At 39.3% G+C, this 12105-nt stretch overlaps 2 protein-coding genes across 4 annotated transcripts in view; both read right to left on the reverse strand.

Annotated features, from left to right (window-relative positions):
* dyrk4 (dual-specificity tyrosine-(Y)-phosphorylation regulated kinase 4) overlaps nucleotides 1-9228 on the reverse strand; it is a 25511-nt gene extending 16283 nt beyond the window's left edge. The window contains exons 1-3 of the mRNA XM_008311289.3: nucleotides 9186-9228; nucleotides 7760-7915; nucleotides 6863-6920 (exon numbers count right to left, since the gene is read on the reverse strand). Of these exons, the coding sequence (XP_008309511.1) occupies nucleotides 6863-6920; nucleotides 7760-7782 (81 nt within the window). The 5' untranslated portion in view covers nucleotides 7783-7915; nucleotides 9186-9228. The remainder of the gene's footprint in view (nucleotides 1-6862; nucleotides 6921-7759; nucleotides 7916-9185) is intronic.
* wfdc1 (WAP four-disulfide core domain 1) overlaps nucleotides 8968-12105 on the reverse strand; it is a 9262-nt gene continuing 6124 nt past the window's right edge. The window contains exons 5-7 of one of the 3 annotated variants that reach the window (XM_025056231.1): nucleotides 11227-11277; nucleotides 11064-11123; nucleotides 8968-9258 (exon numbers count right to left, since the gene is read on the reverse strand). In XM_025056231.1, the coding sequence (XP_024911999.1) occupies nucleotides 11065-11123; nucleotides 11227-11277 (110 nt within the window). In that variant the 3' untranslated portion in view covers nucleotides 8968-9258; nucleotide 11064. Of the gene's footprint in view, nucleotides 9259-9496; nucleotides 11124-11216; nucleotides 11278-12105 lie in introns of those variants that run through there. The other 2 variants (XM_017033285.2, XM_025056232.1) reach the window with 2 other exon arrangements.

Here is a 12105-nt window from a genome sequence, read left to right on the forward strand (position 1 = left end):
TTAAATCTAGTTTAAAGTAACTCATTGAAAATTGTCAACAACAACCAAAACCATTTTTGTTGGTGCTGGTTTGAATCCAAGGAGGGCACTGTGCTCTGCAAACACTAAACACGTCACGTCACGTCTCTCTCCAGGAAACTAGAAGTTTTTTTGTTTGGGGTTAAATGCAATTATTTACCAGTTCTTGTAATTAAAATTGCTGTGTTGTTGTGTTGAAGACCAAGAGAGAATATTAGTGTCACAGTTGTGAATTCACTCCTGGTCTGCTGCACACCTATTTTCAGAAATGTTCTTTCCCCTCGACACCAGAAATAATCCCTGTAAATCACCTTGTTTTGGTGACAGGGAAAATGTTACTATTTCTGCTGCATGAAGCAGCGGGGTACTGTATTTCATTACTGCACTGTCAGCCACTCTGGGACACACAGACAGAGGAGAGGAGCAGAGTCTGGCTCCTGCTGCACCTCCTCCTGCTCCTCCGTAGCATTTTAATTTAACACTTAATTCATGGCTCTACACATCAGTCTGCAGGGACATTTGACAAGTTTGATCCCCTGACCCCCGGGGATCCCCACGGCTAAACCTTTAAACACAGACCACTGGGCCATATGTGGATCTGGTCAACAACAGGTGTTTGGGCCGGGGTATGTTTACCACGCGGGCCAGATGAAAGTTGTCCAACCGACTTCCTGTGAGAGGAGGCGTTACCTGGTGCCTGACATTGTGTGAGGTTCCTGGCTAATTACGCTCCGGAATCAGATAAAGCAAACTGAGGCGAGATGAGCCGCCGGCCAAAACTGACAGTATCGGTGTCGGCCGCCACCTGGCAGAGGGGCTCGTGGGTAGTTTGGCCTGGCTGGCAGCTGGTTCTGCAGCATCTGCACTTTTGCTCCACACAGCAGGCCTCTCAGTGACAACATGTCACCATGTGAGATATGGGTCGGGTCAAGAGGTGACACGAGTGCGTACACTCGGTTGATTACAGGCTCAGGCGGGACTTACTTACATATGACATGTTAATGGAGCTTGGCAAAACAAATTAGTCGGTAAAAAGTTAGAAGGATTAACGGAGTGTCTGCGGCGACGCGGCGTCTCTCTGACGTCCAGTCATCTGTGCGTGAGGAACTCATTTCGACAGGTGTTTCACGTGACACTGGGTCAGGGGGATTTCTGTTTGATAAAGTGTTGGTTTATTTTGAGCCAGTATAATCCTGAATGTCTAAAGAAAGACCGTGTCATAATTAGATTCTTGTACATAGTCTGGAGAATTTCAGGAGCACCGAGGTTTATATTTGCCCATGACTAACTCAGCTACAGTTACTCTAACTGGAACAGACAACAGCCAGTGTTCATTTAAGTGGAGTTTTCACATATAATAATATACATGAATGCTGCTCAGTACATGGTCAGGCCAGTGTTCATTTAAGTGGAGTTTTCATATATAATAATATTCTTATTATTATATGTTCAACATGAGAGCATATGGAGGTAAATTAGAAAAAAAAAATTCTACTTTTGTTTATTTGCCAATGTAACTTTAAGCGACCTTATGACCTTATCTCAGCAGGGCTCCGTCCTTTGACTCAACAAACTTCTTTGCAAGGCAATTGATGTGAGGTTTGGGTTACACTCCCTGATCACGATGTCAGAGAGAAGAGTGCTGTCAAAGCTAAGACAGAAAGTCTCATCCACTGCATGAGAAATCAATTCAATCATCCATTTTTTTAAATACGTTTTTAAAAATAAATATGTTCTACTCATTTCTTACACCTGGCAGATACAACATTCTTAAAACGCTACACGAACCTCTTCACAACTGTTAGCAAAAGTTGCTGAAATATTCTTCCTAAAGCTGCAGTCCAACTCCAACAGTCATGACGTCACAACTAATATAAGTTGAAAAGAAAATTGAAGTATTTATGAATTATAAATATCTTTTTAAAAAGTGTGATTAGCATCAAGTCAAAAATGTTGTTGTTTACCTGATTAGCTCCTTATTGTCTAATCATTCATCCACAAACTCTAACGAGGACTAAAGGATTTTCTCTATTCGGTTCTGTGTGTGTTTGGAGGCTGACGGAGGATCAGGGTCAAGAAAATAAGACGAGCTGCTCAAGGTAAACCTCGTTGGCCTTGTGTAGAGTGGTGATTAAGAAAGAGTCGAGGAGGAGAGGCAAAAACAAACACAAAACACTAATTTGCTGAAACATCACCAACGACAGCAAATAACATCAAGGTCAAGTCAAGGTTACTCTGCACGGATGCTGTAAAACAAGTCATACAGACAAAAACACAGGATTTCTACTCATTAGGAAAATATATAGAAAATGGCAACAACAAAATAAAAAATATATCCCACTGTATGTGTAGCATTCACAAAAATAAAACCGTTAAATATCTTCCAAGTACTAAAGCTGGAGCTTGTGCAACGGTCGTCAAAGACAAAGGTAACAATAGTGCGTTAGTGCGAGGCTTTTTAAAGCACGCAAGACAAAAATGTAAAACCCAGTCTATTGATTTACCTCTAAAGGACGTTAATGAAAATGTTCTCTCCATACTGTATAATCAATAAACATAATACAGTCTGTATCATTTTGAATTGAAGCTGAAGTACCGCTGCGACGACTTCCTACTTTCATTTTTGTAATGTGTTGCAAAAATAAGATCAAAACATCTGCACAGAGCTGAGTGTTCGTCACTAACTTTGAAAAGTTGCAGTGCATTTGCTTCAAACTCAATTATGTTCCTGGGAATCACAGGAAGAGTTGGAGCCAAAGACACCCTTTAACCAAGAGTTGTTATTTTGTGCTCGTTTGCATGTGTTGGTTTGTGTGGGCGGCTGGATGGAGGCGCGATGTGACCTTTTGCCTCACATCTCTGTCACACCACCTACATTCACAGCACATACTACTAATAATACTTTCATGCTCCACCGTACAACACATTACTCAGAATGTTACGCAATTAAACAGTATTTACCAAGTAGATGAGATTCATGTCGGTCTGAGGCAGAAACTGCAGAATGGAGAAGCTGTTTAAAACGAGCTGGGAAACAGCAAAATGTCTTTATTTTTATTTGAAAAATGTTAAAAATGGAAAAATAATTGCTTACAAACTTGATAAAAGAGCAACGAAAATGTTAAAAAATTGATTAAATGTAGCCAAAAATTTTAAATCTATCCAAAAAATAAGCAAAGCAGAGCACATTTATTAAAATTAGCCATAACACAACTAATTGGTGGCCAAATAATCATAAAAAAATTAGCCATAACACAACTAATTGGTGACCAAATAATCATAAAAAAACAGTAGTAAAAATCTGTAAAGTAAATGCTAAATATAATATACTGGACCTAAATTTTAAAAACATAAATAGAATTTAAAGAATTTGGGCCACATGACAGATGTCACTGTACCACTCTGGGCCCCAGACCAGATGTTGAATAAACTTCTAGAAGTGTCTCCCTACACATCAACAATTCTCCGTTGGACACTAACTCATCAGAAGTTCCTTCTCCAGTCACTGTTTTACTTCCTCCTTCTGCTGTTTTCCTTCCCACGGCCTCACGTCTGACTCTGATCTTTAAACCACAGCGTCTCCCTGTCAAGTCACTAAAATAACTTCCTCACTTCAGCCTCCTGTCATGAGCGGTGTGGACACTGACCCTGACAAGTCACTAAAATAACTTCCTCACTTCGCTGTGGACACTGACCCTGATGACCCAGAGTGGACCAGGTGTCAGGGAACATAAGGATGGAGCTGATGCGTCTAGTGCCGAGCGACTGAGTGATGGTTGTACCGTGTCTCTAAACTGAGCTGAGCTTCCTGAAAAAACCAGGAGGCTTGGTCACTCCTGTCACTTGTTTCTATATATATATATATATTTTTTATAAAAACTGTCTATGTGTCACAAATGGTCCGTGGGCCAGACATTGATATAACCACCTAAGGTATGCATAAATATTGCCTCCATGGTGAAATTTGCAGCCGTTAGTATTAATTCAGCTCTTATTCAAACGTAATGACACGTTCCAAACTGCAGGAGGACACGACGCAACACGGAATTATAAATCCATATGACTCATTTGTGAAGACGTAATCACTCAGCCTTGGATAACAACACCGTGTCTTATGTAACAACCTTCTATACAAGATCTCATTACACAACACTACTCCAAAGTCTGGAGACAGATGAAGGGGGGAGGAAGGAGGGGGAGGAGGAGAAGAAGAAAGGGGGAGGAGGACGGCAAACAAACTTGATCTGTGTTTCATGACTCACTGTTTAAAGGACGAAGAATGTGAGTGAGCCAGACACTTATTAACACAGCTCCCTGGGTGGCTGTTTACCCAGAATTCTTTGCAAAACTCAAATAATGTTTGTCCGACACACAGTCTCTGTCCTCAGCTGTTCCTGATCCACAAGGAGAACATGTCGGCCCGCCCATCTACCTACCCATCCATCCATCCATCCATCCATCCATATGATGACATACAGCAGCCATGCCTGACCTCCAGTATGACTGGTCATGTGACAACAGGCCAGAGGCCTTTCTAAGAACATGCATGAATGGTTGCAAACATGCATCATTGTAAAGAAAAAAAAAAGTGCACACACATGAATGAACAAGCTCATGCACAAACACATGACTATAGAAGGCCTGGATCTGCCCACCGCCCCGTCACCTCAACCAGACACTTTTGGAAAGGAAACTGGACCAAAGACCAAAGACTGAGTTTATCTAACGGTAGGTTGCTGTTAGATAAATCTTCATGGATTTGTGTAACTGATTTTAATGCACGTTTGGGCGTCTAAATATGTGACATCAGCCTTCAGTTTGGCAGAGGTGAGCTCACCTTCTATATGACTTTGTCTTTAGACTCAGGGGAGGTCGGGTGTCAGACAATGGCTGATGGGAAACACTATCAGGGGTCAGGTTCACCAAATAATGCTGAGTCTCTCTGGGTTCTACACTCCAGGGGGTAAAACCTGGAGCAGGTCTGTGGATCTGCCCTGGTCAATGATACTGTGAAGCAGCTGATAGAGGACATGACGACATTTAAGGTCATGATCTGATGGACTGTGCAGCACGGCAGGAGACAAGAGCTAATTATTAGCAGTTGCTATGTTTTAAGTTTCCAAGCTAACTTTTAGCTATCTTTTAATTTTTCTAGAGCAGATTTAATTAATTTTTGTCTTATATTTTGTATATTCTTTTTTTGCTTAGCTTCTTTGGTTAAAATGAATTAACAATATTTTACTTTTCTGTTGTAAATAGTTCCTGACCAAAGCCTGACCTCAAGTAGCTTCACAGAAAGAGCTGAGAGCGTAAAGAAAAGTGAACGATTTCATCATTTCAGCTTTGTTAGAGCAGGAAGGTACAAAGTCTGGTTCGGGGGCCAATCGTGGCACTTGAACTGGGACTGTTGTTATCCACAACAAGGCATTCAACAGGAGCTGTGACTACTGTACCATAACACTAAGGCATAAACTCCAGCCCTGTAGGGGGCAGTGATGTGCCAAAAGTTTATATAGAAGCAGCAACGCATACACTAGGGATGGATGAACAGGGTTGGACGATGAGACCACATGACTTGGTTTGTTATTAAATTCTCAACAACAGATTAAATAAGAAGAATGTTTTGTTCAAATTGTGAAACAAAGTTTTGTTTTCACTGCAGATCTTCGAGCCAAATGAAAACATCTGTTTCTGTGGACATGGACACCAGCGCTAACGTTAGCCGCGACTTTGACAACACCCCATCGTTACTACACGATACGCAACACATCAGCCGTACCCTGAACTACCACCGGGGGAGCCGCAGGACCTCGGTGTATTTTTATATGACCAAATCTTCTCTCTCTCTGTGCAGAGACTTTTGACTCTGACGGTTTAATTGACGGAGTAGAGACGGTGTCCTGTAGGATTTAGAAACATCTCAGGGGACGGGAACTTCTTTTATTCCTTTATGTGGAGGGTGTGAAAGGGTGAGGAGGTCGTGCCCAAGGCTGTGTGACCTTGTAGGGCAGAGCTGAAGGCCGTGCCGTACGTTCCAGGAAGAAGTTGGCTGCTGCAGCACTGCAGACACTTACTAATAGGAAAATGCCACCTCCCTCTCTCTCTCTCTCTCCCTCCCTTTCTCTCTCTCTCCCTTCAACATAGTACAGTCCAGGAACATCAGAGGGCAGCAGAACATGTTCCCTCGTAAATCAGTTCTGCTGAGCGCACACAATCACCGAAATAACATTTATTTAATGGTCTGCACATCAACACGGGGTGTAGAGTTGCTCCCAGGCCTCGCTGTCACCTCACAAAACCGTGGCCACAACTATAACTTATCACAAGACGGGTGTCAAGACTTTTTTCCACAGGGGGGGTCATATCTGATTAAGTGAATTGCCCCGAGGTCAACTGCCAGTTATGTGAAGGATTTAAAGAAACTTGTCCACTAACGAAACGTGTTAAACACATTCAAACGTATTTGTAAAATTGTAAAATTTGAATTAAATTTAAGTAATTAAACATTTGCATTTTCATATGGTATTCAGAGCCAAAAGCATAAAATGTAAATACAACAAGCAATAAATAAAAACCGACCACATCACAAATAAATATTGACTTATTGCTTTAAATACTGAGAGTTAATACAGTGACTAAAACAGTAGCAACGGAAAGAAAAATACCAACAATTGACATGGCAAAAAATGGCGGTTAATACAGTGACTAAAACAGTAGCAATCGAAAGAAAAATACCAACAACTGACATGACAAGAAATGGCAAAAAAAAAACTGACAACCAAAAGTTTGGAGCAGGACTTTTGACCCATGAAAAACCGTTAAGGAAACAATAATGTCTTCCTACCTTTAACAGTAGTGGAAATCTGCCTTTTCTCTCCTTTAAGCTGTTTTTCGAAACTTTTCTGTGAAAAGAAAAAAAAAGTTATAACAAAAGTGCTTTAAGTTACATTTCTTCTTGATAGTAACAGTATATTAAGGCTATAAAACTGCAAAAAGAACGTTACAAATTGATTTATGTAGCCGTTTCTTTCTCGCAGAAAGACACGGCAGGAGGAGCTTCTCTCTACACGAACAACACTGACACCCTTTGGACATATTTGTCATTTATCAACCACGAATTAAAGGGCTCAACATTAATGTTAAACAACTTGTTTTATTACCTCTTTTTAAATATAGTTTTATTGCCCTGGTGATAATCAGTGTACCGTTGTTTGTTGCTAAGTTTTAGCTAAGCTAACTTTGTAGCCTTAGCAAACCTATTGGCTGAACTAATTTGAATATATTTCTACTTACTTATAGCTTTTTCTGGAATATTGTTTGTATTTTTGCATTTATGTAGAAATATCAAAATGGTAATACTGGTCTAATTTCTAGACACACCATTTTAAAATATATTTTATTTTAACTTCACTATCGAGTTTGTATTTGTTCGAGTACAAATACAAACTCGATAGTGAAGTTTTCTCATTTCTCATATTATTACCTATTATTAGACCAATTTTTAACTAACTTTTTTCTGTAGTTTTCTTATATTATTACCTATTATTAGACCAATTTCTAACTAACTTTTTTTTTAGTTTTTCCTGTAGTTTTCTCAGCATTGCTTTTCAGAATAATAACATTTATTATAAAAGACTTTTGTATAACTACAGCTCAACAGCATTAAATCAGAAATGTCATGTAAAACATTTTGATACTTAAATAGAACGTGACACTGTGCAAAAATAAAAATGTCACTTGCCTTTTTTCTGATGCCTTGCTCATGGTGAAACAAACATAGTGGTCGTGGTTAAGATCCCGGCTTGTTGACACAGCACCACCTGTGTGCTGCAGCCTTCCTTCAGAGACTGACCTCCACCTCCAGCAGCTCCGTCCACTAGACAAAGGCTGGAACTCGCTGACAGTTTGATTGTGTGTGTTTTTTATGTTGGTGATGGTGCGCACGTGCGTGTGCGTGAGAGTCAGAGAGAGAGAAAGAGAGAGAGAGAAAGGGGGAGGGGGGTTAGTCAAAGGGAGGCACAGACACCCACTGTGGTATACATTTACAGTGTACTGTAGTCTACTGTACAGTAGTTTGAGGAGATACAGTAGTTTAACTCCTCAAACTACACAACTTGACAATAAAAAGTGAGATGTTAAAATGGTCACAGTAGAAAACAGAAAGTATAGAATTAATCTGAAATGTATTAGTGATAACAGTGAATAAACTTCCCCTGCATTTTACATTCAAATTAATTGTTTGTTTTTGTATATTTTTACCCTTTTTGTTCAAAAACGTGGTTCTTACTGGCCAAACTTTTAACCATCTTTGTCCTTAATTTTACTATTGCTGCTGCAAGATGATTGTTTTGCAGAAAAGGCAGCTAATTTTAATAAATAAATAAACCAGTCAAACCATCAGTCAATCTATTTCATGAAAACTGTTTGACAAATTTTTTGTTGTTTGTTGTTTAATTTAAGTCCCTTTTTTCTCTATTGATAAGATTTCTGTTAACATTTATCCATTTCCCTGTTGTTAATTTTATCGACTTCTTTTCCCATATGATGTTCTACTTTTTTTTTTTTTTTTGCTGCACCCACTTTACAATGCGTGTGATGTTCTACAGCCACTCTGTACTTTACAACCTCAGGTTAATAAAATGCACAGATCGAGGTGATTGTGATGAAAAACGCTGCGTATGAGACCGTGGGGGGAGTCAAACACCTGTAATGGAGACTTTGTGAATAATTTATAAAGAACTTGTCCCAAACAGAGTTTTATTAATGACTGTGCTGCTGCTGCTGCAGTGAAAACAAACACCTGTCCCCAAGTTCACACCGGTGTCACACATGCACCATCTGCTTCTGCCATCTTTAATAAAACCACCGTGGTCTGATGCACAGATGATAGGAAAACAACAGAAATGACTGTGCAGCAAAAAAAAAAAAAAAGAAAAGAAAAAAAAGAAGTGAAAAGTATAAATATATCATATATAAATTTCCACCAGGCTAAATTAAGGTCATTTGGGTAGAATATTTATTGTAGAAAACTACTCTAAAACCGTCACCAAATAATTTTAGCTCGTTTGTTATTGTTTCAGTTATTGCTAAGTTAACTCTGCAAAACAAAAAACAATGAAAATAAATATGATAATATGGTTCCATAGTTTAGCATTTAGCACGCTTACCTCGGAAGCAGAGAGCTGGCAGTCCTGGTTTCGATTCCCAGAGGAACACATACAGCCTGTTGCAGCAGTTCTGCTGTTAACACAAGATTTCCCAGGTGTGGGATCCACAAAGTCCACGTTATTATTATTATTAAATTAAAAGTTGGCACAAGGTTTAAATATAAAAAAAAAGCTAAAAGCTGGCTCAGAGAGGATAGATAGGAGACCCACAGAGGCACAAATGGGATCCTAAACAAAGTTAGAATATTAGCAGACATGTTATAGAACAGGCACCTGTGTGGAAAACAACAGATAAATACCCACCACCTGTGTAGAAGTAAACAAAGTTGTTTATTTATTCAGAATAAAAAAAAAGGCCAGCATCAGTGACGTAGCAACATTCAGACATTTGTACATGTAAAAATGCTAACAGTATAGATATGTTTTGCACTTTCAGCTTATTATCTCACCTCTGAATGCTTCTTTAAAATGACCAAGGTTTTAATTTACAGGACAGTGTACATAAACATTGGACTGCAGCACGATACGTTTAAAAATAGCACCGTTCTCCAACATCTGCTTCCTACTAGTATTCAGTTTTGCAATAACTCAACAGACAGTTTGGATTATTTTGCTATGCTGGAGACACGGAGACACACACACACACACACACACACACACACACACACAGACACGCAGGCGTACCTAATAATCAGGAATAGCTTCAAAAACATCAGCACTGCAGATGTTTTTCCAGGAACCTAGAAACTAGTGCGTTCAGAGAGTCAAACTCTCACCTCAGTAACAGTTAGCATTTGTAGCATATTTAAACTGGAACCAATGGGTTTAACTTTAAAATAATAATTTATCAATTTATAATTTATAATAATTTTACCAATTTTCCTGTTCCAGGGTCTGGGGGCGGGGGGTTACCCCTTTGACAGTCGCCCAGTCCAGGACTGGGTCACACACAGAGACAATGTTAACAACCATTCACACTCACATTCACATCTTTGATGTATTTTGATTGAATATTATAGATTAAACATAAACTTTTACAGTACCTGAAAAAAAAAAAGATTCAAAGGCACAAATGCTCACCACACCTCCAAAATGTGGTCCGAATGACAAAACTGACTCCTTATTTAACCATGTATCATCATACAATACCCCTGCTTTTCAGAACAAAAAAAAAACAAACAAACAAACAAACAAAAAAAACATCCCACAGATCTTGCCACGCATGTGGCACTCTTTCGAAAATATTACAATCACATGTGGGTTTTATTCAACGATGCAACCAGTGCAGCTGGGGTTTCTCTCTGTCTCTGTTTCTGCTTCTCTGTGTTTGGCCATAAAATCTTCCAGATTTGCAGAAACGTGACTTGTGTGCTTTGGAAAATGAAAAACAGAGACTGTGGTTCAGTTTTTCTCTGCTAACCAGTGTCCAGGTTTAAAGAGTTGGAGTGTGTGAGAGAGAGGGCTGAGGGAATGTCAAAAAGAATTTAAAAGAGTACAGACAACAAAGCACGACAGGAGAGAAAAGCCGACACCCTGTGTGAGTGACACCTGAAACGTCCAATAAGCATATAAACTGACCTATTTGTTTAAAAAAACTATGACTTGTGTTGGATGTGTCCATTGCTTATAGACACATCGAACACATTTCAAATATCAGAGGTTTGTAGAGGTGAGAACTAATCCTGGATCAGATGAAACAGGTCTGAACTGAGATGTCTGAGGTCGAGTTAGAATCAGAGCCAACGATGAGGTCATGACTGCACTGACAGCAGATACAATGAAAAAAAAAAAACAACAAAACAAAACAAAAGACATCATGGTTTGTGTAAAATGGAGCTTAAGACAGAAGACAAATTTTCCCCCAGTGTGAGAACGTACTTCATCCCAGGTGCTTGTGTTGATGTTTTTCGTAGTCGACCGCATTGTTGGAATTGGTACCTGTGAGAAAACAAGCCAAAGGAAACGACGTCATCACATCAGTTCAGATGTGACGACGAAGAAAGATTGTGAAGAATTTTCAGTTCAGATTACCTTTACTTACCTAAGTAATCCTTGTAGTCCTTAAAGTATTTGTGCCTCAATCCACGGCCATCTGTAATGAAAACCACAATCACAAATATTTCACTGATCCCCAGGCAGAAATCGTCAGTGCTACAGCTACAAAAATAGCACAAATAAATACTTTAAATAACCATGTTAAAAATATTTAAAAAACGAGCTAGATATAAAAATAATCACAGATTAATCAACGTTCTTCATTAAACACGGCACAAAATGTAGTATAAAAAATATATGTATTAAGGGTTGGTAAACTTTATAGTTATATTTTCATAATTCACAACAGGCGGAAACGCTTCTTGATAATCTGTATTCAACGTAAACATAGCCTACAGCTAGCATAATCCACACAAAACAGTAAATGTACCAGTCGCTACGGCTAACTCTGCTGTTACATATTAACGTAAGGCCTTTACCCTCATCCGCCATGTTGGCGCTGTGAATACAACGACACAAACAAACGTAACGCTTGTAAGCACATTTGGAGGGAAAACTTCAGTTTGAAACCTGCGCCACCACAGTTTGTTTTAAAATAACGATTTGCGTGTAAAAACACAAACGTATAGATGTCGGCTACTAACATTTCTACTTCTGCGACGTGTTTCAGTCATTCACATTACAGAGCTCGCCCACGTGAATCGGTATTTAATGTAAAAATGTCCGACTATTTTCACTTCCTGGTTTGAAGCGGAAGTGGCCGCCATCTTGGACAGCGATATACGGCAACTCTACTAGGACAATCTTCACGAGAGTTGAGTTGCAGGTTATACTGTATATACACAAAATTCGCTGAAAGAGCCAGAGTGGAACGCATTAGATTAGAGATTAGAGTAAATCTAAATGTGAGACAGATCCAGGAGTT

This window comes from Cynoglossus semilaevis, chromosome 6, assembly GCF_000523025.1.
Source record: "Cynoglossus semilaevis isolate Cse_v1.0 chromosome 6, Cse_v1.0, whole genome shotgun sequence".
Classification (NCBI taxonomy): Eukaryota; Metazoa; Chordata; class Actinopteri; order Pleuronectiformes; family Cynoglossidae; genus Cynoglossus; species Cynoglossus semilaevis.